The sequence below is a fragment of the Hyperoodon ampullatus genome (genome assembly GCF_949752795.1).
Source record: "Hyperoodon ampullatus genome assembly, chromosome: 6".
Classification (NCBI taxonomy): domain Eukaryota; kingdom Metazoa; phylum Chordata; class Mammalia; order Artiodactyla; family Ziphiidae; genus Hyperoodon; species Hyperoodon ampullatus.
The window spans coordinates 26816726-26843229 of NC_136919.1; the positions used below are offsets into that span (position 1 = coordinate 26816726).

General features: G+C 37.5%; 1 protein-coding gene across 1 annotated transcript in view; it reads left to right on the forward strand.

Annotated features, from left to right (window-relative positions):
• INVS (inversin) overlaps positions 1 to 26504 on the forward strand; it is a gene marked incomplete at its 5' end in the record, with an annotated part of 143681 nt that overhangs the window by 10268 nt on the left and 106909 nt on the right. Inside the window, 1 exon segment of the mRNA XM_079707124.1 lies at positions 4007 to 4173. Within this exon segment, the coding sequence (XP_079563250.1) occupies positions 4007 to 4173 (167 nt within the window).

Genomic DNA, 26504 nt, shown 5'->3' on the forward strand with positions numbered 1-26504 from the left:
CTTTATTATGTACTTCCTCTGCTTGTTTTGGGTTAAGTTTGCTCTTTTTTTTTTTCTTTTTCTTTTTTTGGGGGGGGAGGGGATCCTAAGTAGAAGCATAGATCACTGATTTGAAACTATTCTTCTATTCTAATACAAGTATTCAATGCTGTATATTTCCTTCTAAGCTCCCCTCATGTGTAGGGTAGGAATCTTACAATAGTATTTTTATTTTCATTCATTTAACTGTATTTTTTAATTTCCCTTGAGATTTTCTCTTTAACCAATGGACTGTCTATTTGTTGCACACATAGTTAATTAATCATAGTTAATTAATTAATCACTGAAAAATTCCCAAATATTCAGTGATTTCCAATTATCTTTCTGTTATTGATTTCTAGTTTAATTACATTATGGTCAGAGGACATACTTCATATGAATTCGCTTCTTCTAATCTGTTAACATTTATGACCAATCTGTGGTCTCTTTTGGTAAATGTCCCATGGTTGTTTTAAAAGACTGTGTATCTGGCTGTCAATGGATAATATGTTCAATAAATACCAGTATACCTGCTGCTTTATGATAATATTCGCTTCTTCTTTATCCTTGCGATTTTCATTCTAGTGATTCAAGCAATTATTAAGGGAGGGGTGTTGAAGTTACCAGCTCTAATTGTGAATTTTTCAAGTGTTTTTTCAATTCTCCCAGTTTTTGCTATTTGTATTTTGAAGCTCTGTGGTTTGGTACATACACATTTAGGATTGTCATGTATTCTTGATGAATTGAACCTTTTATCATTGTATAATATTTCTGTTTGTCTCTGGTAATTGCCTGTGCTCTGAAGTCTACTTTATCAGATATTAATATAGACACTCCAGCTTTTTTTTTTTTTTTTTTTTTTGTGGTACGCGGGCCTCTCACTGTTGTGGCCTCTCCCGCTGCGGTGCACAGGCTCCGGAAGCGCAGGCTCAGCAGCCATGGCTCACGGGCCCAGCTGCTCCGCGGCATGTGAGATCTTCCCAGACCGGGGCACGAGCCCGTGTCCCCTGCATCGGCAGGCGGACTCCCAACCACTGTGCCACCAGGGAAGCCCGCTCCAGCTTTTTTGATTAGTGTTCACATGGTATATTTGTGCCCATTCTTTTACTTTTAACCTATTTATGCCATTATATTTCAAGTGAGTTTCTTATAAACAACATATAGTTGGGTCCTCCTTTTTTTTTTTTAATCTTTTTATTGGCGTGCTTATACCATTTGCCAATAATGGAATCATTAATGTTAGAATTTAAGATTTCCAACGTATTACGTATTGTTTCCTCTGTTTTTCAATCCCCCATTCCTGTCTTCATCTGCATTTCTTAACTGTTTTTAATAGTCCATTTTAATGTGTATGTAGCGGAGTGTTTTGTAACAGCTTTGTTGAGATCCACCATACCAACATACCATACAATTCGCCAATTTAAAGTGTGCAGTTTAGTAGTTTTTGTATATTCACGGAGTTGTGTTGTACAAACATCACCATAATTGATTTTATTTCATTACCCCCCAAAAAAACCCTGTACCCTTTAGCTATGACCCCTCAAACACTCCTCTTTTCTCCCTACCCCTGGCCCTATGCAAGCACTAGATATAAAATTCTGGGTTGACAGTTCTTCCCCCTCCCCCAACACTTGAAAAATGTTGTGCTATTGCCTTATGGCCTCCATAGTTTCTTATGAGAAATACACTGTAATTTGAATTTAGTTTTCAGAAATTTGATTTTGATTGACTCAGTATGGATTTCTTTGGGCTTATTTTGTTTGAGCTTTGTTCAACTTCTTAAATTTGTAGGTTTGTGTCTTTCACCAAATTTGGGACATTTCTAACCATTATTCCTTCAAATATGTTTTCAGCCCTTCATTCTTTTTCCTCTCTTTCTGGGACTCTGATGATATAAATGGTAGAAACTTTGTTATTATCCCACAGAGCCCTGAGACTCTGTTGGTTCTATTTGTTTCAATCTTTTCTATCAGTTGTTCAGACTGAATAATTTCTATTGGTCTGTCATCAAGTTCAGTGATTCTTTCCTCTGTCATTTCCATTATGCTATTGTGCCTATTAGGTGAGATTTTTATTTTGGTTATTTTATTTGTTTTTTTTACTTTTTTTTTGGCTGCATTGAGTCTTTTGCTGTATGCAGGCTTAATTACAGCGAGTGGGGGCTACTCTTCATTGCAGTGCATGGGCTTCTCATTGCAGTGGCTTCTCTTGTTGTGGAGCACGGGCTCTGGGCATATGGGTTTCAGTAGTTGTGGCGCATAGGCTCAGTAGTTGCGGTGTGCAGGCTCCATAGTTGTGGCTCATGGGCTCTATAGCGCAGACTCAGTAGTTGTGGCACACGGGCTTAGTTGCTCCGCGTCATGTGGGATCTTCCCAGACCAGGGCTTGAACCCGTGTCCCCTGCATTGGCAGGCAGATTCTTAGCCACTGTGCTACCAGGGAAGTCTGGTTTTTTACTTATTTTTAAACATGTATTATTCTAAATTTTTCACTGGGTTTATCTTTATATTTTCTCTCTTTGCTGGGACTTTGGATTTTTCCATTTGTTTCAAGAGCATTCATAGTTACTTGTCAGAGCATTTTTATGCCCGTTGCTTTAAAATCCTTGTCAGATAATTCTAATATCTGTATCATCACAGTTTTGGTGCCTGCTGATTGTGTTTTCTTGTTTAATATTTTCCTGGTGTTTGGTTTGTCTGGTAATTTTGGATTATATCTTGGACATTTTGTGTATTATGTTATGAGACTCTGGATCCTACTTTAAATCTCCTATTTTAGTACACTGAAAATCTGTTTAGGTTTAGAATGAACATTTTGTTCCAATTTTGTAGACTGTGGTTCAAATGTCAAGTTAGTTTTGAGAGCTCTTGCGAGTTATTTTCTGGTCTGCCCTATTTTTGTGCTACCCAGGCCAATTTAGAACCTAGGAAGTATCCTACCAAGAGTTCCATTCTCAAAGCTTTTGCTATTTTGACTCTGGTCAGTTTCACATATGGGCTGCTCAGTTATCCATGGCATCATGCACTGATTTAAAGAATTGCTTTCTCTAGCTTCCTCCTCTCCATAACCTTTCCCCACTCTCTAGCTGGGAAGGGGTAAGATACCACCTTGTTGCTATCCTTTGCCTAATTCAGGGCACAATGCTTCATAGGGCTCCTCCCCACAGTCTCTGCAGTATCCATTGGAGAGAAAAAGAGGTACAATCTATTTTGTTGTATGTGCTTTGAGTAGCAGAAGTATAGTCAAAAGAGTTCACTCCTGCAGAGCTACTCCCTTCCCAATATTTTAACTGGAGAGAGCAGGCTTCTTGGGGAATTTTGTGTATGTGCCCACTGGTATTTCTGATGAGCTACTTTAGCACCCAAGCTGGCTTTATATAGGAGGCAAAAAAAAAAAAAAAAAAAAATCAGGGAACTCAATACCAGGTTGTTCCTGAAGTTTCATAGTTCCCTAACCAATTTGCCTTCTTTTCACCACCTTTCATTTATTTTGCCTGGGGTGTTTAGTTTTAAGTAGCAGGAGGATCATGATAGTATGCGTTTTCTCCATATTGTCTAAAACAGGAAGCCAACCATGATTCATTTTTGTAGATCTCAAAAACATGCCACAATGCCTAGTGTATGATCTACACTAAGTATTTTTTCACAAAAGGAGTAAGGGAGGAAAAAAATAACCTCACATCTCAAAATGTTAATTTAGTATGACAGAGTTGTTAAGAACATACCCTTTAAAGTCAACTATCAGTTTGAATTTTAGCTTCACCACCTACTGTCATTGTAATGTGTACAAGTTACCTAACTTCTCTAAGTCTCAGTTTCCTATACTATAGGGACAGTAATATCTATCTCATAGGGTAAGAATGAGATAATATATTTAATGCATTTACCACAGTACTTGATAAGAAACAGCTAGTAAATATAGTTCATAGTTATATTAGTAATAAAAACAATAATTATCAAATATCACTATCTGTTTCTTATCCTCATAGGAAATTCTGCCGTTAAAGACAAAGAAGATCAATTTGGGAGAACACCACTTATGTATTGTGTGTTGGCTGACAGACTGGATTGTGCAGATACTCTCCTGAAGGCAGGAGCAGATGTTAATAAAACCGACCATAGCCAGAGAACAGCCCTCCATCTTGCAGCTCAAAAGGTGAGAAGTAAAACTACCGTGAAGAGTAAACCTTTTCTGTGGTATTTGTTAATTGATTAGTGGAACTGTGAGATGGACACATGGTAAAGAAATCACAAGTATATAACTCTTAGTTTCATATGTTTTCTCTAAAAACTGTAATCTTTAAACTGCAGAGAGTAAGCACAGATAACCGTCAGTGGCTGCTTTCACTTATCCAAGTTCCTCCAGTGATGGAATTTATTTTCTGATCTAAAGTTAAGTTGGGAAAAAGGAAATAAAATTATATGTATTAATATGATTAAACTATATTACAAATCAATTTATGCATGAGAAAAGGCAAAGAAAAAAAGAAAACCACCATACACTAAATTGTCAATAGTGGTTGGATTTGGGAATTCGCTGGCCATCCAGTGGCTAGGGCTCCACGCTTCCATTGCAGGGGGCATGGGTTTGATCCCTGGTTGGGGAACTAAGGTCCTGCAAGCTGTGCGGTACGGCCAATATATATATATATATATATGAACTGTATATATATCTCAATAGTGGTTGAGTTTAAATATTGGGAATATATATGAATTTTGGTACTTTTCATTGTTTAAAATGTTTTCCTTAACGCGTGTTACTTTTACAATAAAAAGTTGTAGTTGCCCATAAAGTATGTGGCATTAGGGAGCATAAAAGAAATTTATTTTCTGATATGTATTTTCAAATTTTTAAAAATCTAAATCTATATTGCTAGTATAAATGATTTCAAGTTTTTAAAGGCTTGTTAAGAGCTCAGTTTTTTAGGATTATACATATCAAAAAAAATAAAATGGGAAGCTTCTAAATTTATTTGAAGACTTATTTATCTGAAAATGATTTTTCTCACCATAAAATTTTGGTCTATAAAATATATTTCCAGTGCCTGATATTTTTCTCTTTGTTATTTTAGACTTATGTATTTTGGGAATAAAAAGCAATGAAAATTAGTTAGATCCAGCAGAAACTATTAGAGTTATTTCCCATTAAAAAATGTGAACCAGATATAGCTGATTAATTGAGGGGTTAGAAAAATACCTTTTCATTAGTTGAAAGCATAAAAAGAGACTGACATTAAGATATACTTCTGAATATGCTAGTTATATGCTCTTATCAGTTAGGTCTGTCAGGTTATTTCCAAAGTTATTGCTCTTGAATTTGCTTTTCATTACAGTAATTTTTAAAAAAAATCTCTCATTTTCAATCTCAGTTTTAACTACTGCTCAGGTATTTATAACCTTTCACCTAGGCTTGTCAGCTGTTAAAATTATTTACTAAGGAAGTGTAACTCTATTTAACTTGTTATCATAAAAAAGTAAACATTTCAGATTGGGAATAGCCCCACTACTAAGAATTTGACACACTTTAGATTTTTTCATTGTGATTCACTTAGGTTTAAAACTCAACTTTAAAAATGTAAGTTGGGGGAAACTAACTGCACATCAAGTGGATCATGTGAGGAAAGAAAAAGAATTTAAGTTGATGATCCAACAGTATGACATTTTTGTAGAGGTATGTGAAAAAGGTTGAGAGAAGGGGAGAGCACAACCAGACATGTGAGCTGCTAAGTCTCTCTGTGAGATGCAGTGCATTGTTTCTGTTTGCTTTTTGTTTCTCCTTTATTTTTTTAAGCAGATATTTCTTTAGTGTCAAAAAATAAATAGAACTATGATTTACATGTCACAGTTTACATAGCTGATTTCATAAGTAACAAGTTTCATGTTCTTTCACCTATCTGATAATTATGCGTTTCCCCATCTCTGTGTTCCTGTTTGTATTTGCATGTTTGCCAAAAGCCGTAATATACCTTTAAGCTATACTAGCAGTAGAATTTCTAGAACAAGGGTGATAATCATTCTTTAATACTCCGCTCTGTCCAGATCAAACCTGGGTATTGTGTTTGGTTTTGTGCTTCATGCAAAAGCACCATGATTAAGAAATCAGAGGTAGTATACTTCAGGCAGGGATAAGATGGTGGACGATCTAGAAATAATTTTCAAAAATAGTTGGAGATGATATGTCCCAGCTCTGTAGCCCACCCTGCCTCTAAGCAGACACAAACACAAATTCTTTTAGAAAAAATATCTTCACCTTTAACTTCCAGGATTCCCCCATATTAAAACAGACCAAACATGATCTCACAGTGAAAGATCACCAAACACATGAGCAATCAATCTACCGTGAAGGAGAGTCAGCTGAAACAATAAACAGATTTCTATCAAAAACATCAGATATTGGCACCATTAGAAACACAATATAAATTAACCATCGATGGAACATTTAAAGATATAAAAGAAGAAATCACAAAAAGGAGCAACCAACCCGAGACTTTCATGACTAGGCATAAGTTCTCACCATGACCACCTATTTTAGAACAGCTCATCTGCCAAACACATCTGAAAACTGAACAAAACAGATTGTTTGAAGGCACTGGGAGCAGTCAGCATAGGCAGGATGGTTCAGAGAAGGGAAGCACATGAAATTAGCTCCGCATTTATCCTGGCTTTTTCCTTCAAGGCATTTTCCAAATTGGAAAGCAAAAGAATAACAACCCTAGCAGGAAGCAGGATTCTTAGTCAGCTGGGGAAACCCAGGTGTAGTTTGGTGTTAGCAGTAGCTGGAACTTGAAGGGCAAACTCCTGAAGAGAAGGGGACCACAGAGAAGGAACCCGAAAACCTGAGTACAAATTCCTCGCAAGTCATTAGCAGTTGCCTAAACTCTGCTTGTATAGGGTGAGGCTCTAAGAAACCTAGCAGTAAACAACAGCTGGTAGACTAAACAGAGCTAAGCAGAGATTGTTTTTACGTTATCCTATATTTTCTTTTCTACTTAAATCTTTTAATACATAACAAATTGATTTTTGTGTAGGGATCCATTCTCATTTTAAAACATATGAATAACTAATTTTCCCAGGACAACCTAGCTCATTAATGTTTAGCTGTTTAGTATCTGCTGTGTGCCAGTGCCAGACTTTTGTGCTATGCACTTCCTATGCCTTTTTTTTTTTTTAATTACATTTTTTAAATGAAGGGTCCTGAATTCTAGGGAGCTGCTTAGGAAATTTGAGAACGGAAGTTACATGATCAAATTATTTTAGGGGGACAAATATGGCAACTAAAGCTACTTTGGAAGAGGACAAGAATGGAGGTACATAGAAATCTATTACAGTTCAGGCCAATGGAAAGGAACAGTTGGATCCAATAGATACATTGTGGAGGTAGAACTGTTCATTCGATAAGTAGTTGCCAAGTGTCTATTGTGTATCATGATTATACATCTAGAGAGAATATTTAAAAATGAATCACATGTCTGCTATAAATAAGTACTGTCAGTACCGATCCCTATTAAACTTCACATCCCTTTGTTTAGTGAACCTCTCTGATATTTTGGATATCAAATATTCTTGTCAAGTATTGTCTAGCGCACTTAATTCTGTTGTCTGTGAACTCAGAAGTGTGCTATTTATGTAACATCAATATTCATATATACGTGCATGCATGCATTCATTCAACATATGTTAAAACTGTTACTGTGCAACAGGCACTGTGCTAGGTCTTGGAATGCAAAGATGAAAGACGTGATTCCTACTCTTAAGTTGCTTACAAAGACCATAGATAAAGATATTAAGTGATAATTAAAGTTGGCCTATCTACTGTAAGGTATGTATACCTATGTGTGATATTAATATACCTAAGTGTTTTATAAAATATCAACAGCCATAACATGTAAATAGCACTGTTATTATTAATGACCCAAAGATCAACCATTCTCATATACTATTTATTATGGTTTTGTGTTTTTTGTGATAGGGAACTATATTATGGCATCTTAGATTGATTAGTAAGAAAAACTCATGTTCGCGTAGCATTTTGTTTGTGTTTCTATTAGAGCCCCACTATCTTGTATGTACTTGCCTCTTTCCCACTACATTGGAGCTCCAGGAGGAGACTTGTTTTATTTATTTTTGAATCCCCCAGAATCTAACACAGTGTCTGATATGTCTTCGTTGAACAAATGAATACATTTTATGTTACTTATATAGAAAGTCATTATGAATACAAATGCTAGACATTTTGTTTATTAGAAACATTTATCCAGTTTCAAAATACATATATAGGAGAAACTTACTGAACTGTGTTGATTGACTTAGTTATTTTGACACATATTCACTTTTCTGGGAACAAATTGCTGTTAGTCCAAGCAGCTAAGGAAATGATACCCATGAGAATCAAATTAATCTCAATATACTGAACATCTGTACCTAATTTGTTTTTCATTTAGTACCCTCAGTTTAATCCAAGAAAGCAATCGGTCATACCTTTTCTGGGTTTCTCACAAAAGATATCTAATTGTTAGAAATGTTTTGCTCCTGGGAAGCTACTATTTCTCTGACTTCCACAGATACATTTATTTGTTGATAAGGATAAAAAAAAACTTTAGCAATCACACTAAATTTTAATAGTTATGCATTTTTAATCTTCCAGAAAGTTATTGATTTGGCTTCAAGAAGATTGACTACCCACTTTGAAAAATTATATCATGTTAAACACAAAAATTAAAGAAGCTTCAGGTTGTGGTTGGGTTGTTTTTTCATTTTGGTTTACAAAGAGAATTCTCATTCATCTATGAAAATTAAATATTAATTTTCAGTTTTAAAAATATGTTGTTTCCATGTTAATGACTTATAAAAAGTAAAGGAGAAGAGTAGAATACCTCCGAAACTTTTCTGGAAAACTTAATACCACCTAACAGTATTTGGTTTCCTTATCTTACACGTACTCAACACTTAAACACCAAACAACCCCTACCCGGTCCCCTTCAACTCTGTATTCCATTATTCCTCCTCAGTACGTATACCTAACAATTAACTACGGATTTCACTTATCTATATTTCATCCCCTCTAATGCTGTTTGAAGGCAGAGGTCATGTCTTACTTGATTTTTTTTAAACTAACTTATTTATTTATTTTTATTTTGGGCTGCATTGCATCTTCATTGCTGTGCGCAGGCTTTCTCTAGGTGCAGTAAGCGTGGGCAACTCTTCATTGTGGTACGTGGGCTTCTCATTGCGGTGGCTTCTCTTGTTGTGGAGCATGGGCTCTAGGTGCACAGGCTTCAGTAGTTGTGGCACACAGGCTCAGTAGTTGTGGCACATGGGCTTAGTTGCTCCGTGGCATGTGGGATCTTCCCAGACCAGGGCTTGAACCCCTGTCCCCTGCATTGGCAGGAGGATTCTTAACCACTGTGCCACCAGGGAAGTCCCTTATTTGATTTTATAGTTCCAGTCTTAACACAGTTCCTGCCATTTAATAAAGACTCAGTTAATGTTTGTTTAATGAATACATAAATGAAGGAGTCAATCAATCAATCAATGTGAACATCAGATAAATTTATCATGAATGGTATAGTCTTCAAAACTGTTGGAGTTTAAATTATATATTATTTATTCCTGTTCATTATCCACCCCAACACATAATTTTGTAAGTAGGATTTTACAACACTCTGTGAGCTTAATTTCTCAACAAATGTAATTTTTGTATGCCTCAACTTCTTTATTATAAAATGGGACAGCACCTCTCCCTGTCCACCATATAGGAATGATGAGTTCTTAGATATAAAGCATTCTGCTTGGTGGAGAAATATACCCTCTAGAAGTGTAAGTTATCAATGTTATTGCTGTTAGTCATGCTGCAATACACATGTAAACATCAAATTAGTCTTTAGGAATCAGTAGACATCAGAAACAGAAAGATCCTTTAGGATCTTCTAGTCCAGTTAGCCATTGGATGAGGAAATGGAGTCAATTCCCCTTTCAGTTCTCGTCTCTTAATAACTTATTCATCATTCACTTTACCTTGTATATGCCTTAATGTTCTCTGTCTTTTTTTTTTTTTTTTTTTGTGGTACACAAGCCTCTCACTGTTGTGGCCTCTCCCGTTGCGGAGCACAGGCTCTGGACGCTCAGGCTCAGCGGCCATGGCTTACGGGCCTAGCCGCTCCATGGCATGTGGGATCCTCCCGGACCGGGGCACGAACCCATGTCCCCTGCATTGGCAGGCAGACTCTCAACCACTATGCCACCAGGGAAGCCCTCTGTCTTATTTTTAAATTAATTATTTTAAACGTATAGGTAAGAATAGAAAATAATATAAAAACACTCAGGTACCTAATATCCAGAAGAGATGAACCTGAATTTTTTAAAGTTTTTACTTCTGATTTTTTTAAATGAAATAAAACTTGAAGTTTTTTATCTTCTAAATCCCATTCCCCTCTTTTTCTGCCACTTTAGTCTATCTTAATTTTTGTGGTTTCAATTCCCATGTGTATTTTTCTACTTTTACTTTATATATATTTATATGCCCAGAAACAATAATATTATTTTGCACGTTTAAAATCTTTATGTAAATAGTATTATACTGTGTGTTACTCTCCAACTTGCTTTTTTTTTGACTTAACATTATGTTTGTGAGATTTATTCATGTTGAAACATGTAACCCTAGTTTACAAAGGGTATAGCCAAATGCCCAAAAGACAAATGAAAAGGTGCTCAACATCATTATTAATTAGGGAAATGCAAATTAAAGCCACAATGAGATACCGCCACACAACCATTTGAATGTCTAAAATGAAAAAGTCTGACAGTACCTACTGATGGTGAGGGTATGGAACAAATGGAACTCTCAAATATTTTTGGTAAGAATGTAAATTGGTAACATCCACTCTGAAAAACCAGATATATCTACTAAAGTTAAAAATATATGTGCAGGGGCTTCCCTGGTGGCGCAGTGGTTGAGAGTCCGCCTGCCGATGCAGGGGACGTGGGTTCATGCCCCATTCTGGGAGGATCCCACATGCCGCGGAGCGGCTGGGCCCCTGAGCCATGGCTGCTGGGCCTGCACGTCCGGAGCCTGTGCTCCGCAATGCGAGAGGCCACAGCAGTGAGAGGCCCGCGTACCGCCAAAAAAAAAAAAATATATATATATATATATATATATATATACATATATATATATATATATATATGTGCACACATGCACACACACATGATCACTGCAATTCACACCCCAACGCCAGTCATATCTAAGAGAGATAAGTGCTTTTTTCCACCAAAAGACATGTATGAGAACATACATGACAGCTTTGTTTGAAATAGCAAATGTTCTTTTTTTTTTTTTAATTAGTTTCTGCTTTATAACAAAGTGAATCAGTCATACATATACATCTGTTCCCACATCCCTTCCCTCATGCATGCAAATGTTCTTATAACGCAAACAACCCAAATGCCTATCAACAGACAAATGAGTAAATTAATTGTGGTGTATTCCTGCAATGGAATACCACACAATGAAAAATAACAAACTACTGATACATTCAACCACATGAATGAACTTCATAGACATCGTGTCGAATGAGAGAAGTCAGATATATATGCTATTTATATGAATTTTAAAAACAGGCAAAACGATATGGTGACCCAAATCAGATTTATGGTTACCCAAGAGATAGGTAGTGACTGAAGAGTGGCATGAGGAATCTTTCAGGGATGCTGGAAATGTTCTATGTCTTGATCTGTGTGTTACTTACATAAAAATTTATCAAACTGTTTACTTGAGACTTATGCAGTTTATTATATATAGGTTATGCCTCAATAAAAGCCTATTATAAAAAAGGATAAAATGTCCAGAACTTGGTGACCATTATTTGTAGGTAGGCAAAAGGAGAATGGAAGCAAGAATAGTTACTGGCCTAGGCCTTTTTGTTGTTGTTGTTGTTGTTGTTATTCATTATTATACTTTAAAAACAATTTTATTTTATATTGGAGTATAGCTGATTAACAGTGTTGTGTTAGTTTCAGGTGTACAGCAAAGTGACTCACTTATACATATACATGTACCTGTTCTTTTTCAAATTCTTTTCCCATTTAGGTTATTACAGTGTACTGAGAAGAGTTCCCTGTGCTATATAGTAGGTCCTTGTTGGTTATCTGTTTTAAATATAGCAGTGTGTCCATGTCAATCCCAAACTCCCAATCTATCCCTCCTCCTCACCCTTCCCTCCAGTAACCATAAGTTTGTTCTCTAAGTCTGTGAGTCTGTTTCTGTTTTGTAAATAAGTTCATTTGTATCATTTTTTTTAGATTCTGCATATAAGTGATATCATATGATATTTGTCTTTCTTTGTCTGACTCACTTCACTTAGTAGAATAATCTCTAGGTCCATCCATGTTGCTACAAATGGCATTATTTCATTCTTTTTAATGGCTGAGTAATATTCCATTGTATATATGTACCACATCTTCTTTATCCATCCACCTGTCAATGGACATTTAGGTTGCTTCCATGTCTTGGCTATTGTAAATAGTGCTGCAATGAACACTGCAGTGCCTGGATCCTTTCCAACCATGTTCTTCTCTGGATATATGCCCAGGAGTGACATTGCTGGATTATATGGTAGTTCTATTTTTCATTTCTTAAGGAACCTCCATACTGTTCTCCATAGTGGCTGTACCAATTGACATTCCCACCAACAGTGTAGGAGGGTTCCCTTTTCTCCACATCCTCTCCAGCATTTATTGTTTGTAGACTTTTTATTTATTTATTTATTTATTTATTTATGGCTGCATTGGGTCTTCGTTGCTGCGTGCAGGCTTTTCTCTAGTTGCGGTGAACAGGGGCTACTCTTCATTGCGGTGTGCGGGCTTCTCACTGAGGTGGCTTCTCATTGCAGAGCACGAGCTCTAGACACACGGGCTTCAGTAGTTTTGGCACACAGGCTCAGTAGTTGTGGTTTTCAGGCTCTAGAGCACCGGCTCAGTAGTTGTGGCACACGGGCTTAGTTGCTCCATGGCATGTGGGATCTTCCCAGACCAGGGCTCGATCCCTTGTCTCCTGCATTGGCAGGCGGATTCTTAACCACTGTGCCACAAGCAAAGCCCCTTTAGACTTTTTTATGATGGCCATTCTGACTGGTATGAGGTGATATCTCATTGTAGTTTTGATTTGCATTTCTCCAGTAATTAGCAGTGTTGAGCATGTTTTCATGTGCCTCTTGGCCATCTGTATGTCTTCTTTGGAGAAATGTCTATTTAGGTGTTCTGCCCATTTTTGATTGGGTTGTTTGTTTCTGGCTTAGGCTTTTAAGCACTCAGGTCACATTTCCCCAGCCTTCACCTCAGGAGCTATCTGGAAGCCTTGTATCTGTGCTCTAATCCAGTGGTTCTTAAACTTGAGCAAGCAGCAAGATGGCCTGGGGTATTTAGTGGGCACTTCCAGGCTTCTCTGTGGCTGTATTCACTCAGTCTATTTAAAACCAATTTAATAGCTGCTCACTCTGCCACAAACTGTGTTGCCAGAGGATATGTGAAGAGTAAGCAAGTGGGGTTTTAGATGTTGGTGTGCTTCTAAAAGAACGCACCAAAAGACGTTTGCAATGCCCACATTACCTAGAAATGTAGGAAAGTCTGAGCATATGAAACCCTTATATTCTGGAATTTTAATGATCTCTCAAGACATCTCTGGACTGAGAGGGGCTATGTTAGACAACCCTTGCAGTTTACCCCATTTGACTTCAACCTCAGCTAAGCTACCTTTTCCAGGCAGACAGAGTCTTAGTCTGAAGAATCTTTGCTTCATTACATTCTAACTTCTGAGGTTTCCAAACTAGCATCAGTTTTGTCCTCTTCTGAGTAGAAACTATATCTAAACCTGACCTCTGGCTTTCCAGTTTAGAACCTGGTTTCAAATAATTAGGGTCTTACATTCAAATGAGTGTTCCAACCAAAACCCAGATTGGTCTATTTTTAAACAAATCTGAGACTTGAAATAAAAACCTGTCCATTCTTTAATACTTTGATTATAGTTAATGTACTTCCACCTGCATAGATGAAATTTATAGTCACAAGAAACAGCATGTCAGCAAATCTTCACTGAAATCACTACTTTGAGTTGTAACATAGTTCTAGTAAGAAAAAAATTATTTAATTTCATAGTAGCTTCTTAGCAGTTAGAATAGTTGAATATTAACTATTTTCTATAGAAGTAAACTGAGGTCTAGTTTGAGTTCTTCAAGGCCACTTCGTCATTTGCAGAGTCAGGAATTATCTCGTTTTTTTTTGATTCCCCGCTCAGTGCTCCTGATAATGCTCCACTGAAAGAGAAGTTACTCTTCTGCAGCTTACCTTCTCAGGCCTCTGGTTCTTCTGTCTTAGAGTAATTCTCAGATCCAGTCAGTTTCCCTGTCAGCTCCCCAAAAAAATACCTAAAGTTTTCTTTCTTTTCCTTTCTCCCTCCCTCCCTCCCTCCCTCCCTCCCTCCCTCTCTCCCTCCCTCCCTTCCTCCCTTCCTTCCTTCCTTCCTTTCTTTCCTTCTTTCTCTCTCCCTCCCTCCCTTCCTTCCTTCCTCTCCTTTCTTGACAAAGCAAAAGACTTTTTTGGAAAGGGGCGCTCAAGCAGAGAGCAGCAGGGTAAGGGAACTCAGGAGAACTGCTCTCCTAAGGGCTTCTTCCTTCTGGGCCAGATTCAGAATTTGAACCCAGAGCTAATGCCTTTAAGTCCAGTGTTTTCTTTCTTTATGATATAATACCTCTCAAACACAGTAGAACTGCCTTGCAGATTGTTTTTAAATCTACGTGGCTTGCAGCATTTTGTTTTGAACATGATCATGTTTCCTACAACCACATTCATTTTCTAATCATCTTTATCTCTACACTGACCCCCACTTTTACTGTCATGAAAATTCAAGCATCTGCTTTCCATGAACAGATAAGAGATCCCCACAAGCCTAGATTCCCATGGAAACCAATCAAAAACTAAAAGGAAAAGAAAAAGTATATATTGAATTTCCCTGAGACCTACAGCTTGTTTTTCATTAGACTCATGCTGATTTCTTTTAAACTCTGGGCACAGGACCAGTGAATATTTTTACAGCTGATAAAAGGGAACTTCAGATCCATTTACTTTCATTTAAACGTCTAAAAATTAATTTTGTATATAACATCAATTCCAAAGAAAATTTGAGCATTAATTTGCTAATTACCTTCTTATGTCATAGAACTGTATTTGTTCATATAATTTCCTCTTCTTGTCTTTTTCCTACCTATATTTTACTATTCAGAATTGAATGAGAGGAAATCAAGGGGCTTATTATTCCTATAGGATGAATATTGTCAGCCCCTGGGCACAATATTTTCCCTGTGACCAATCATAGGACTCTTTCTACCTCTTTTGACCGTTAAGATTTTACAAAGCCCAGATGATCACTTACTAATATAATAACAGAAATACAACAAAAATGCCAAAGTAAGGGTGATCAAGAAAGCCAGGGAGAAGGCACCTGGGGAGGGCAAGTTAGAATTTTAAATAAGGTAATCAAGATAGTCTTCATTGAGATGGTGACATTTGAAGCAAGACTTGCAGAAGGTGAGGAAGTTAGCCATGTGAATGGCTGAGGGAAGAACCTTGTTTCATTCCAGGCTGGAGGAACAGTCAGAGCAAAGGCCTTCAAGTGGGAGCATGCCTGGAATGTTTGAGGAGTAACAAGGAGGCTAGTGTGGTTATAATAAGTGAGCAAGGGGAGAGCAGCAGGTGATGAGGACAAGGAAGAAATGGGGGCCAGACTCAGTAGGGCCTTTTGGCCATTGTCAGGAATATGTTTTTACTCTTAATGATAAAGGAGGCATTGGAGGGTTTTTGAGGAAAGGAATGACATGATCTGACATGTCTTAATAAAAAAAATAATCATTTTGGCCAAGTAAAGAAAATTTTCTCCAGTTTTACTATTATCTATTCCTTCATTCCTTCTTCATATAATATGTTTTCAAGTTTCTGTTCCATCCTGATCCCTTTCACTGTATATGTACACAGTTGCCTAAATTCCCCTTAAAATAAGACACCTAGAATGGAATACAGTGCCAGTTTGATGAGCACAGAGTATAGCATGATGTTCATCTTTGGCATTTTGGCAACCAAATATAGCTGATTCGTGGTGAAAGGTTTTCAAACAAAACCTCTAAAGTCTACTTTATACTTCCTACTGCTTAAATTCATCCTGTATTCATATTGTTGTGGTTTTGGACTCAAGTATAGCATTTTATCATACCTATATTTAATCATTTCTTTGAACTTCCCAGACTGACTTAGGTAGAGTTTACCATTCCCTCCTTTGTTCCTCCAGTACCTGTGTACTCAACTACCGTTATATCACCTATCGCACCAAAAGATATTTATTTGTTTACCCATTTGATTTCCCCATGGACAGTAAGCACCTTACTATCAGGAAGAGGGCCATAGTCATCTTTTTTATTTCCAGTGCCTAGTACTTAACATATACTCAGTTAATGCTTGGTGAATTGAATTGGGTTCATCGTGCAACCTGTCAAGGTCCTCTTGGTTCTTGAGTCTCTCATCCAGTATAGTTGTCATCTCTCCCACACATGAGTCACCAGATTCTCATCCTAATCTTTAATATCAAAATAGAACCTGCCTGCAGAAAAGCTTAATCATTGAAACACTACTACTAAAATTAACTTCACCAATTTAAAAGATTATTTTATTCTTTCCTTATACTTGTCTAAACTATGTCATCAGTGGTAACCAGGCTTCTTGAAAATTTTTATATAGTCTATCAGAGTGTACTTGTTTGCCATTCCAATTCTGATGAGTATATAATTCATTCATTTTGTTCAACAAATAAATTTTTGTTATTTAATATGTTTGAGGCATTGCGCTACATATCTTGAAGTATTTAAATTCAACCTCTGTCTAAATATTTAAAGTATTTCAGATTCTGAATCATCATAAAGTTAACGTCATAGAGCTAAAATAAAACTACTCATTTTAAGGAAATTTACTGAGTATACTCAGTTTATCTCAAACAATTTTGGATATCAGAAGATATAGTTTGTATTCTTTCAATTTTTTATTCAAATCCTTTCTATCTCTTTGTCATTCATCCGACTGACTCTTTGCAAACAATTTGTTAGGAATTTGGGCTAAAATATCAGACTACACTTTGAAGTAATGACTATAAATTTCTAACCATGTATGTAACTGGTCATTTCAATGCTGTACTGATTGTAAACTAGTAAAATCTGTGTGTGTTTGTGAGTATGCAAATATTTGCACCAGATGTATGCTTTAAATTGTTACTTAATTGAATGGTAATCTGTCTACATATTATAAAACGTTAACAATACCATGAAGGTTTACAGTGCATAATCTGGGAATAGGGGAAACCTATCTCTGAATCAAAATAAAGAAGTGATAGGAAAAAGATTAATAAATATGACTACATAGAAGTAAGAAAGACTTTTCCCTCTAGAAAACATCATAAGCAAAGAAAAAGACAAACTGAGAAATAATATTTGCAAGCTATGTCATTAACAGTAGGTTAATATCCCGGACTTCCCTGGTGGCACAGTGGTTAAGAATCCGCCTGCCAATACAGGGAACACAGGTTCGAGCCCTGGTCCAGGAAGATCCCACATGCCATGGCACAACTAAGCCCGTGCACCACAACTACTGAGCCTGCACTCTACAGCCTGTGAGCCACAACTGCTGAGCCCGTGTGCCACAACTACTGAAGCCCGTGTGCCTAGAGTCCATGCTCCGCAACAAGAGAAACCACCGCAATAAGAAGCCCGCGCACCACAACGAAGGGTAGCCCCCGCTCGCCGCAACTAGAGAAAGCCTGCGTGCAGCAACGAAGACCCAACGCAGCCATAAATAAATAAAATTAAAAACAGAAAAAACAATAGGTTAATATCCCTAATGTATAAAATGGAGAAGAAAAAGACCAATGATTCTATAAAAAATGAACAAGAGATATGAATAGATAGTTCACAGGAAAGGAAATGCAAGTGACCCTTAAATATGGGAAAATGCGCTCAACATTGTTTATCAAAAGACAAATGCATGTTAAAATTACAATAACATGTTTTTCGTATGTCACCGTGGCAAAAGTCAAAAAGCTTGACAGTATACTCTGATGGCAAAACTGTTGCTAGAGGGAATGAAAAAAAGTACAATCCCTATGGAGGAAAACTAAACAATATCCAGCAAAATTAACAAGAATATGCATTTACCTTTGACCCAGCATTTCCACTCCTAGAAATCTATCCCAAACATACACTGGTAAAAGTAAGAAATGGTGTATGCGCAAGACTATTCAATTGAAGCAGTATTTGTAATAGAAAAAGCATGAAGGGAAATGTCCTTTTAAAGGACTGATTGAATGAACAAATGTGTGTCCACACAATGGAATGTTATGTAGCTGTAACAGATAATGAGAAGTATTTTTATATAATATTTTTAAATGATCTCCTGGAGTTAAAAAAATGTGAAATGTTATGTGTGGTCTATCAGAAGTGGAACTTGTAATTCAATTGACAGTGGACAAACTAGACTTGGAGTACCTGGGACTGAGGACATCACTGGGATGGGCAGAAAATGACAGAAAGTCTAGCCAGAAATTATGGGTGGTATCCTAGAGTACAAAAACACACTGAGATGTGGAGACAAGAAAGTGGGTAATTTGTCAGCGACACCTCAGCCACAAAATTGGAAGAGGGGGTGAGGCATGATAGTACACCATCCCCTGGGAGAACTCACAAAGGACAAGGCTTGAAGAAATATGGATACTAGGCAAGTTTGTAAGTTAGTATATAAAGAACATAACTAGAGCCCCAATACCTAAGACCATAATACTGTTGAGTGGATAGATGGATGGATGGATAGATAGGTATCCCTTTGCTAGACCTTGAGGTACCAGATGGGACTAGATCACAGCAACAAGACAGAAAACTGAGTTATGCTATATGGATCACAACATGAAGGCATCCAGGCTGACTTGACTCTCACTGATCTCACCAATGAGCTAAGCTTAAATTTTTCCTGGGGGAAGGATAACACACGGACCACAATATCTAGAATCAGAAAAATTGAACATTCTTGTCTTTTTCACCTTTTCAACATCAAGAAAAACCTTCCCAGAAGCCCTGTGGCAGACTTTCCTTCTATCTCTTTGACTCTCTAGGCAAGGAGAATAAAATTGCCATGATTGTTTAAATCAATCAAAGCCATTGTCTGGATTTGGTAAGGGCCCAGCCTCCTCTGAAGGACAAAACCACTTAAAGGAGGATCAACAAAAATCAGGGTTCTGTTAGCCTGGAAGAAGATGGGTGTAGATGTTAGGCAGGCACTCTACAGTGTTGGCCACAATGTTGTTTGGACACTTAACAGAGCTTTGCGGACCTATAACTCCTATGTAAAGCAATGACTGTAGTCCACCTTTGTGGAATTCCAACCCATGGCACCGCCCTCCAGCTTTAGGTTGTATTCTGCTTATGACAGGAGTGGCTTAACACTTACCCTACTTTTTTCTTTTTTTTATGATAAAGAATATCTTTTTATTTTATTTTATTTTATTGGAGTATAGTTGATTTACAATGTTGTGTTAGTTTCAGGTATACAGAAAAGTGATTCAGTTACACATATACATATATTCATTCTTTTTCAGATTCTTTACCCATTTAGGTTATTACAGAATATTGAGTAGAGTTCCCTGTGCTATACAGTAGGTCCTTGTTGGTTATCTATTTTATATATAGTAGTGTGTATATGTTAATCCCAAAATCCTAATTTATCCCTCCCTGCTACATTTCCCCTTTGGTAAACATAAATTTGTTTTTGAAGTCTGTGGGTCTGTTTCTGTTTTATAAATAACTTCATTTGTATCTTTTTTTAAATTATGTTCCACATATGAGTGATATCATATGATATTTGTCTTTCTCTGTCTGACTTACTTCACTTAGTATGATAATCTCTAGGTCCATCCATGTTGCTGCAAAAGCATTATTTTATTCTTTTTTATTGGTGAGAAATATTCCATTGTGTATATTTATATTTGTACCACATCTTCTTTATCCATTCGTCTGTCGATGGACATTGAGGTTGTTTCCATGTCTTGGCTATTGTAAATAGTGCTGCAATGAACAGTTGGGGTGCATGTATCTTTTCAAAGTATGGTTTTCTCTGGATATATGCCCAGGAGTGGATCATATTGCTGGATCATAAGGTAGTTCTATTTTTAGTTTTTTTAAGGAACTTCCATACTGTTCTCCATAATGGTTGTACCAATTTACATTCCCACCAACAGTGTAGGAGGGTTCCCTTTTCTCCACACCCTCTCCAGCATTTATTGTTTGTAGACTTTTTGATGATGCCCATTCTGACTGGTGTGAGGTGATACCTCATTGTAGTTTTGATTTGCATTTCTTGGATAATTAGTGATGTTGAACATCTTTTCATGTGCTTTTTGACCATCTGTATGTCTTCTTTGGAGAAATGTCTATTTAGATCTTCTGCCCATTTTTTATTGGGTTGTTTGTTTTTTTTGACTTAGAGCTACATGAGCTGTTTGTATATCTTAGAGATTAATCCCTTGTCGGTCACTTCATTTGCAAATATTTTCTCCCACTCTGTGGGTTGTCTTTTTGTTTTGTTTATGGTTTCCTTTGCTGTGCAAAAGCTTTTAAGTTTAATTAGGTCACATTTGTTTATTTTTGTTTTTATTTTCATTATTCTAGGAGGTGGATCCAAAAAGATATTGCTGCGATTTATGTGAAAGAGTGTTCTGCCTATGTTTTCCTCTAAGAATTTTATGGTGTCCAGCCTTACATTTAGGTCTTCGATCCATTTTGAGTTTAACACTTAGCCTACCTTGATGTCCTTCCTGTTTTTTAGCAAATATGGATATCTCCTCCCAAATGCTCCCATATAAGGGAATAGTCAGATCACTTAGCTTTGTCAGTAACAAATATAGGCACCACCTATCGTGTTAGCCCACCCTTCACCCCACAAGCTTAATTGAGAAGTATAGTTGTAAAGAGCACTGGTCTGAAAATCAAAGGATTCATTTAGTGAACAGATATTTATTAAGCATCTACTAATCATAAGGTACTCTTTTATATGTTTGGGCTACAGCAGTGAACAAAACCAAACAAAACCCCTGCATTCAAGGGGCTTATATTTTGTTGGTGGAAGACAAATTAATAAATATTATAAAATAAGTTATGTCAGATGGGGATACATGCTGTGGGAAAAAAATAAGGCAGGTGAAGGAGATAGGGAGCCTAGGGGTTGCAAATATAAAGAGAGCGATGGGGATAAACCTCACTTTAAAAAGTAACATTAAGCAAACGTTTGACATTTAAGTGACCTAAAGGCAATGAGAGAATAAACCTTTCAGGGAGAGAGAATGCCATGTGCAAAGATCCTGAGATGGGAGCATGCTTGGTATTTACCAGGATCCATCAGCAAGAAGGCCACTGTGGGCGCTAGTGATGTGAGGAGGAGGTCAGAGGTCAGGTAGGGCCAGTAGGATATTTAAGAATTCTGCTTTTCCTCTGCACGAGAGAGGAAGGTTATTGAAGGGTATGAGCACAGAAAATATAATCTAGGTTGTATGTTGAAACTCTCATTCTAACTGCTGTGCTGAGGATAGATTGTCAAAAGGATGAGGGCGGAAAAAGGGAAACTAATAGGAAGCTGAGAGATGATGTTGATTTGGACCAGAGTGGAAGTGGTGAAAATGGTAAGAAGTGGTTCAATTTTTTTTTTTTTTTTTTTTACTTTTAAATTAATTTATTTATTTATTTACTTTTGGCTGTGTTGGGTCTTCATTTCTTTTTTTTTTTTTTTTATTAGTTTCTGCTTTATAACAAAGTGAATCAGTCATACATATACATCTGTTCCCACATCCCCTCCCTCATGCATCTCCCTCCCTCCCACCCTCCCCATCCCACCCCTCCAGGCGGTCACAAAGCACCGAGCTGATCTCCCTGTGCTCTGCGGCTGCTTCCCACTATCTATCTACCTTACGTTTGGTAGTGTATATATGTCCATGCCTCTCTTTCCCTTTGTCACAGCTTACCCTTCCCCTTCCCCATATCCTCAAGTCCATTCTCAAGTAGGTCTGTGTCTTTATTCCCGTTTTAGAAGTGGTTCAATTTTAAATATTTTTTTAATTTACTGATGGATTACAGATATGAGATGAGAAGTCAATGAATTAGACACTAAGGTTTTTTTAAGCCTCATATCTTTTTAAATGTTTTATTAGGGAGAACTTCTCCCCTTCCGATGTTGAAGCAAATCCCAGGAATTATATCATTATATTCAATATTTATTTATATAACAATGATTTTTAATATAATCATTGTGATACTTATTAAAATTTAGCAAGAATTATGTAGCATAGTATCATAAAATAGCCCATTGATATTCAAATTATGAATTGTCTAATAAATGTTTTTGTTTGTTGATTTACATTTGTTTGAATTAAGATCCAAAAAGGGCAATATACTGTGATTTGTTTATGTTTTTAAAGTCTTTTTTAATCTATAGATTCTCCCTCCATCTTTCTTTCTTTTTTTTCTTACAGTTTGTTGTAATTGTGGTTTAACTCCCACCCTAACTTGATATCTTGGTCAGGACTGATTCTCTCAGTCTAGATTATGTTGATTCTCTCCCTGGGTATAGTTAACTTGTTCCTCTGTCTTCTGTATTCCCTATAAATTAGTTATTTTATCTATAGGCTTCATCTGATTCAGGTTCAATTTTTTTGGCTAAACCACTTCATGGTTATGATAACATTTCTCATCAAGGAGACACATGATGTTTCGTTGTCTCTATTTTTGTGATGTTAGCAGTTACTGATGTTCAGTGCCCAAAGCCAGTTGTTTATTAGGTGTTGCAAAATGGTGATATTCTAATTCTACCGTCCCTTCTGCAGTTGTTAGCTGGAATAATTCATCAAAGAGAAACTAACCCATATCTGCTATTAATAGTTACTCAATGGTATATATAGTTCATATAGAAAAGGAAGAATAAATCCTTAATTCTTTCTGTTTACTAGTTTTCAAAATGAGTTGGTTTCCTGAGTCTCCCCATGATGACCAATTAATCTTTTTCTTTTTTCCTTTTTAATATCATTATGAACAAGGCATAGGATTCGATAGTATCATTTTTTAAATATAATTTTTATCTTCCTTATTCCTGCTGGTTATGCAGGCTGTAACACTGGTACAGGCATGAGAGCGCTCCTTCAGGCCTTCCTGATTCCATTTTATTTATTTATTTTTTAAATTAAAAATTTTTTTTGGCTTCACAACGAGGCATGTGGGATCTTAGTTCCCCGACCAGGGATCGAACCCGCGCCCCCTGCAGTAGAAGTGCAGAGTCTTAACCACTGGACCGCTAGGGAAGTCCCTTTAGTATCATTTTAACGTATTTGCTATATCAATCCAGTGACGTTATTATCCTTAACTGATATTCGAATTACTCCATCTTTGGTTGAGAGAGGTCCTTCATGTTGGTTCCTAGACCCTTTTGGCATGATCCTATGATTTGATAGCTCCCTTGCTATCTGCTACGACCAAATTTTCCAAATATTTTTTGCTCCAGATCTGGAATCAGCCATTTCTCCAAGGAACTGCGGTTCCTTATAGCAGGAAAAAGTATTTGGAGACTATAATCTAAAGTCTAGAGGTGCTTAACAACCCATTGTTACTGGGTTGGTGATTGTTTCTAAGCCTTTACAGTGGACACTGCTTGGAAATTTTTTTTTTTTGGAAATATTTTTTAATAAAAATACAGTTTTATCACTTCCTATCCTAATTCAGGACTAAGATTGTTTTTCTGTTGTGGTTGTTTTTTGCTTTTTTAGACTCACCCTCTTTTATCTTACATCTCTACTCCTTTTTCTCACTTGGCTGAGAATGATAGAGTATCACATGGCATAGATGAAGAAACTGAGACTCAAAGAGCTTGAGTAATTTTTCACTAAGTGGCAGAGCCAGGATTCAAACATAGATCTATGTGACTCCACAGTCTTTGCTTAAATTCTTCTTTTAAAAAATTTGACTTGGGGCTTCCCTGGTGGTGCAGTGGTTGCGAGTCCGCCTGCTGATGCAGGGGACGCGGGTTCGTGCCCCGGTCTGGGAAGATCCCACATGCCGCGGAGCGGCTGGGCCCGTGAGCCATGGCCGCTGAGCCTGCGCGTCCGGAGCCTGTGCTCCGCAACGGGAGAGGCCACAGCAGTGAGAAGCCCGCGTACCGCAAAAAAAAAAAAAAAAAAAAAAATTTGACTTGACACTCTTCCCTTGCTTCAAAGAAGACCTTTTTTTTTTTTTAACATCTTTACTGGAGTATAATTGCTTTACAATGGTGTGTTAGTTTCTGCTTTATAACAGAGTGAATCAGCTATATGTATACATATATCCCTATATCTCCTCCCTCTTGCGTCTCCCTCCCACCCTCCCTATCCCACCCCTCTAGGTGGACACAAAGCATCGAGCTGATCTCCCTGTGCTATGCGGCTGCTTCCCACTAGCTATCTGTTTTACATTTGGTAGAGACATTTACACTGTCTCGCTAGAAGAGCATTTTTTTTTTTTTTTTTTTTTTTTTTTGCAGTACGCGGGCCTCTCACTGTTGTGGCCTCTCCCGTTGCGGAGCACAGGCTCCAGACGCGCAGGCTCAGCGGCCATGGCTCGCGGGCCCAGCCGCTCCGCGGCATGTGGGATCTTCCCGGACCGGGGCACGAACCCGTGTCCCCTGCATCGGCAGGCGGACTCTCAACCACTGCGCCACCAGGGAAGCCCTAGAAGAGCATTTTTAATAGAACTTCCAGGTATAGAATTTAATTCAACTAACATGTATTGAGCACCCATTACCGTGCAGAGTCCTGTTCTCTTGTGTAAGACTAGTGTCAGTCAGCAAATCTTGTCAACTCTACACTCCAAAATGTTTCCAGAATTCAACCACTTTTCAACACCCCATGTGCTGCCACCCTGATAGTAACCACCAGCATCTTGGATTGGATTAATGATGTAGTAGCCTTGCTTGGATTATTGTAGCAGCCTCCTAACTGGCCTCCTGGCTTGTGCTCTTGCCCCTACAGTCTATGGTCATCACATCAGCCAGAATGACCCTTTAAAACCTAAGTCAGGGACTTCCCTGGTGGTCCAGTGGTTAAGACTCTGCATTTCCACTGCAGGGGGCGCGTGTTCGATCCCTGGTCGGGGAACTGAGATCCCACATGCCATGCAGCACAGCCAAAAAACAAGAAAAAATCATGTCACTCTTCTGCTCCAGACCCTCCAAGCGTCTTCCACTTCAGAGTAAAAGCCCAAATACTTCCTATGGATTATAAATCCTTATATGTTTTGAATCCCCTGTTACCTATATGACCTCATTTTTAATCTTCCTCTGTTTTCTCTGCATAAGCCACTCTGGCTTCAGCGCTGTTCCTCTAAGAAGCAAAGAATGCTCTTGCCTCAGGTTTTTCGCATTTGCTCATTCCTCTGCTAGGAGTGATATCCCAATAAGTGTCTCTGTGTTCAACTCTCTCACTTTCATCAGTTCTTTACTCAAATATCACTGTTTCAGTAAAGCCTCCCCTGGCTCTCCTATCTAATACCTCCTCACTTCACACATTTTATTCCACCTACTTTGCTTTCTTTTTTTCCTTAGCACTTAACACCATCTAAAATACTGTATGTTTTACTTGTTTACCTTGTTCATTGTCTTATACTCCACTGGAATGTAAACTCCATAAAGTCAGGGATTTTTTGGGTCTGTTTTATTCACTGTTTTCTCCCTATTGCCTAGAACAGTGCCTGGTACATGGTTCGTGCTCAGAAAATGTTCGTTAAATGAATGAGTATACTTCTAAAGTTACAGCTTCATTAACTTTCCCACATGGCCCAGCATTTCCTACATTGTGCATGTATTCTCAACTAAAAACGTATGATGCCATTCTGGTTGTCTTATATTAGAGTACTTTTTTAAAGGAAGAATAGCTATCTCTCTTTTTCTCATACAACCCTTTACCCCCACCCCAATGCTTCCTGCTTGTTCTTCACAGAATACTTCCTCTCTTGGGACTGTATATTTCTTTTTCTTTTCTTTTTTTTTTTCTTCTGGTTAAATAGCCACAGACTGTCTATTTGAGCTGACTCTCGTTGGAAAGTGAGTCAGTGCAGCCTAGTGGAGAGCAGAGGCCTGAGCATTTGCATCTCCAGAATGTTTGTATTGACAAATGGCAGTCAGTTATTGGCATTTATGTCCCTTGGTGATACTTCAATTGGCTTATCTTTGCTGGTCAAATGCCTTAATTGTTCTGGCCTTTAATTCAGTCAAAGTTGGAGCTAGAGCAGAGGGGAAAGAGAAGGAGCAAGCCTAACAGAACATCAAGCTTGAGCTGGGAGGCTCTGGCAACGATCAGCCTGTCATAATGTTATGATTTGTTCATTTTTATACCATTTATTAGCC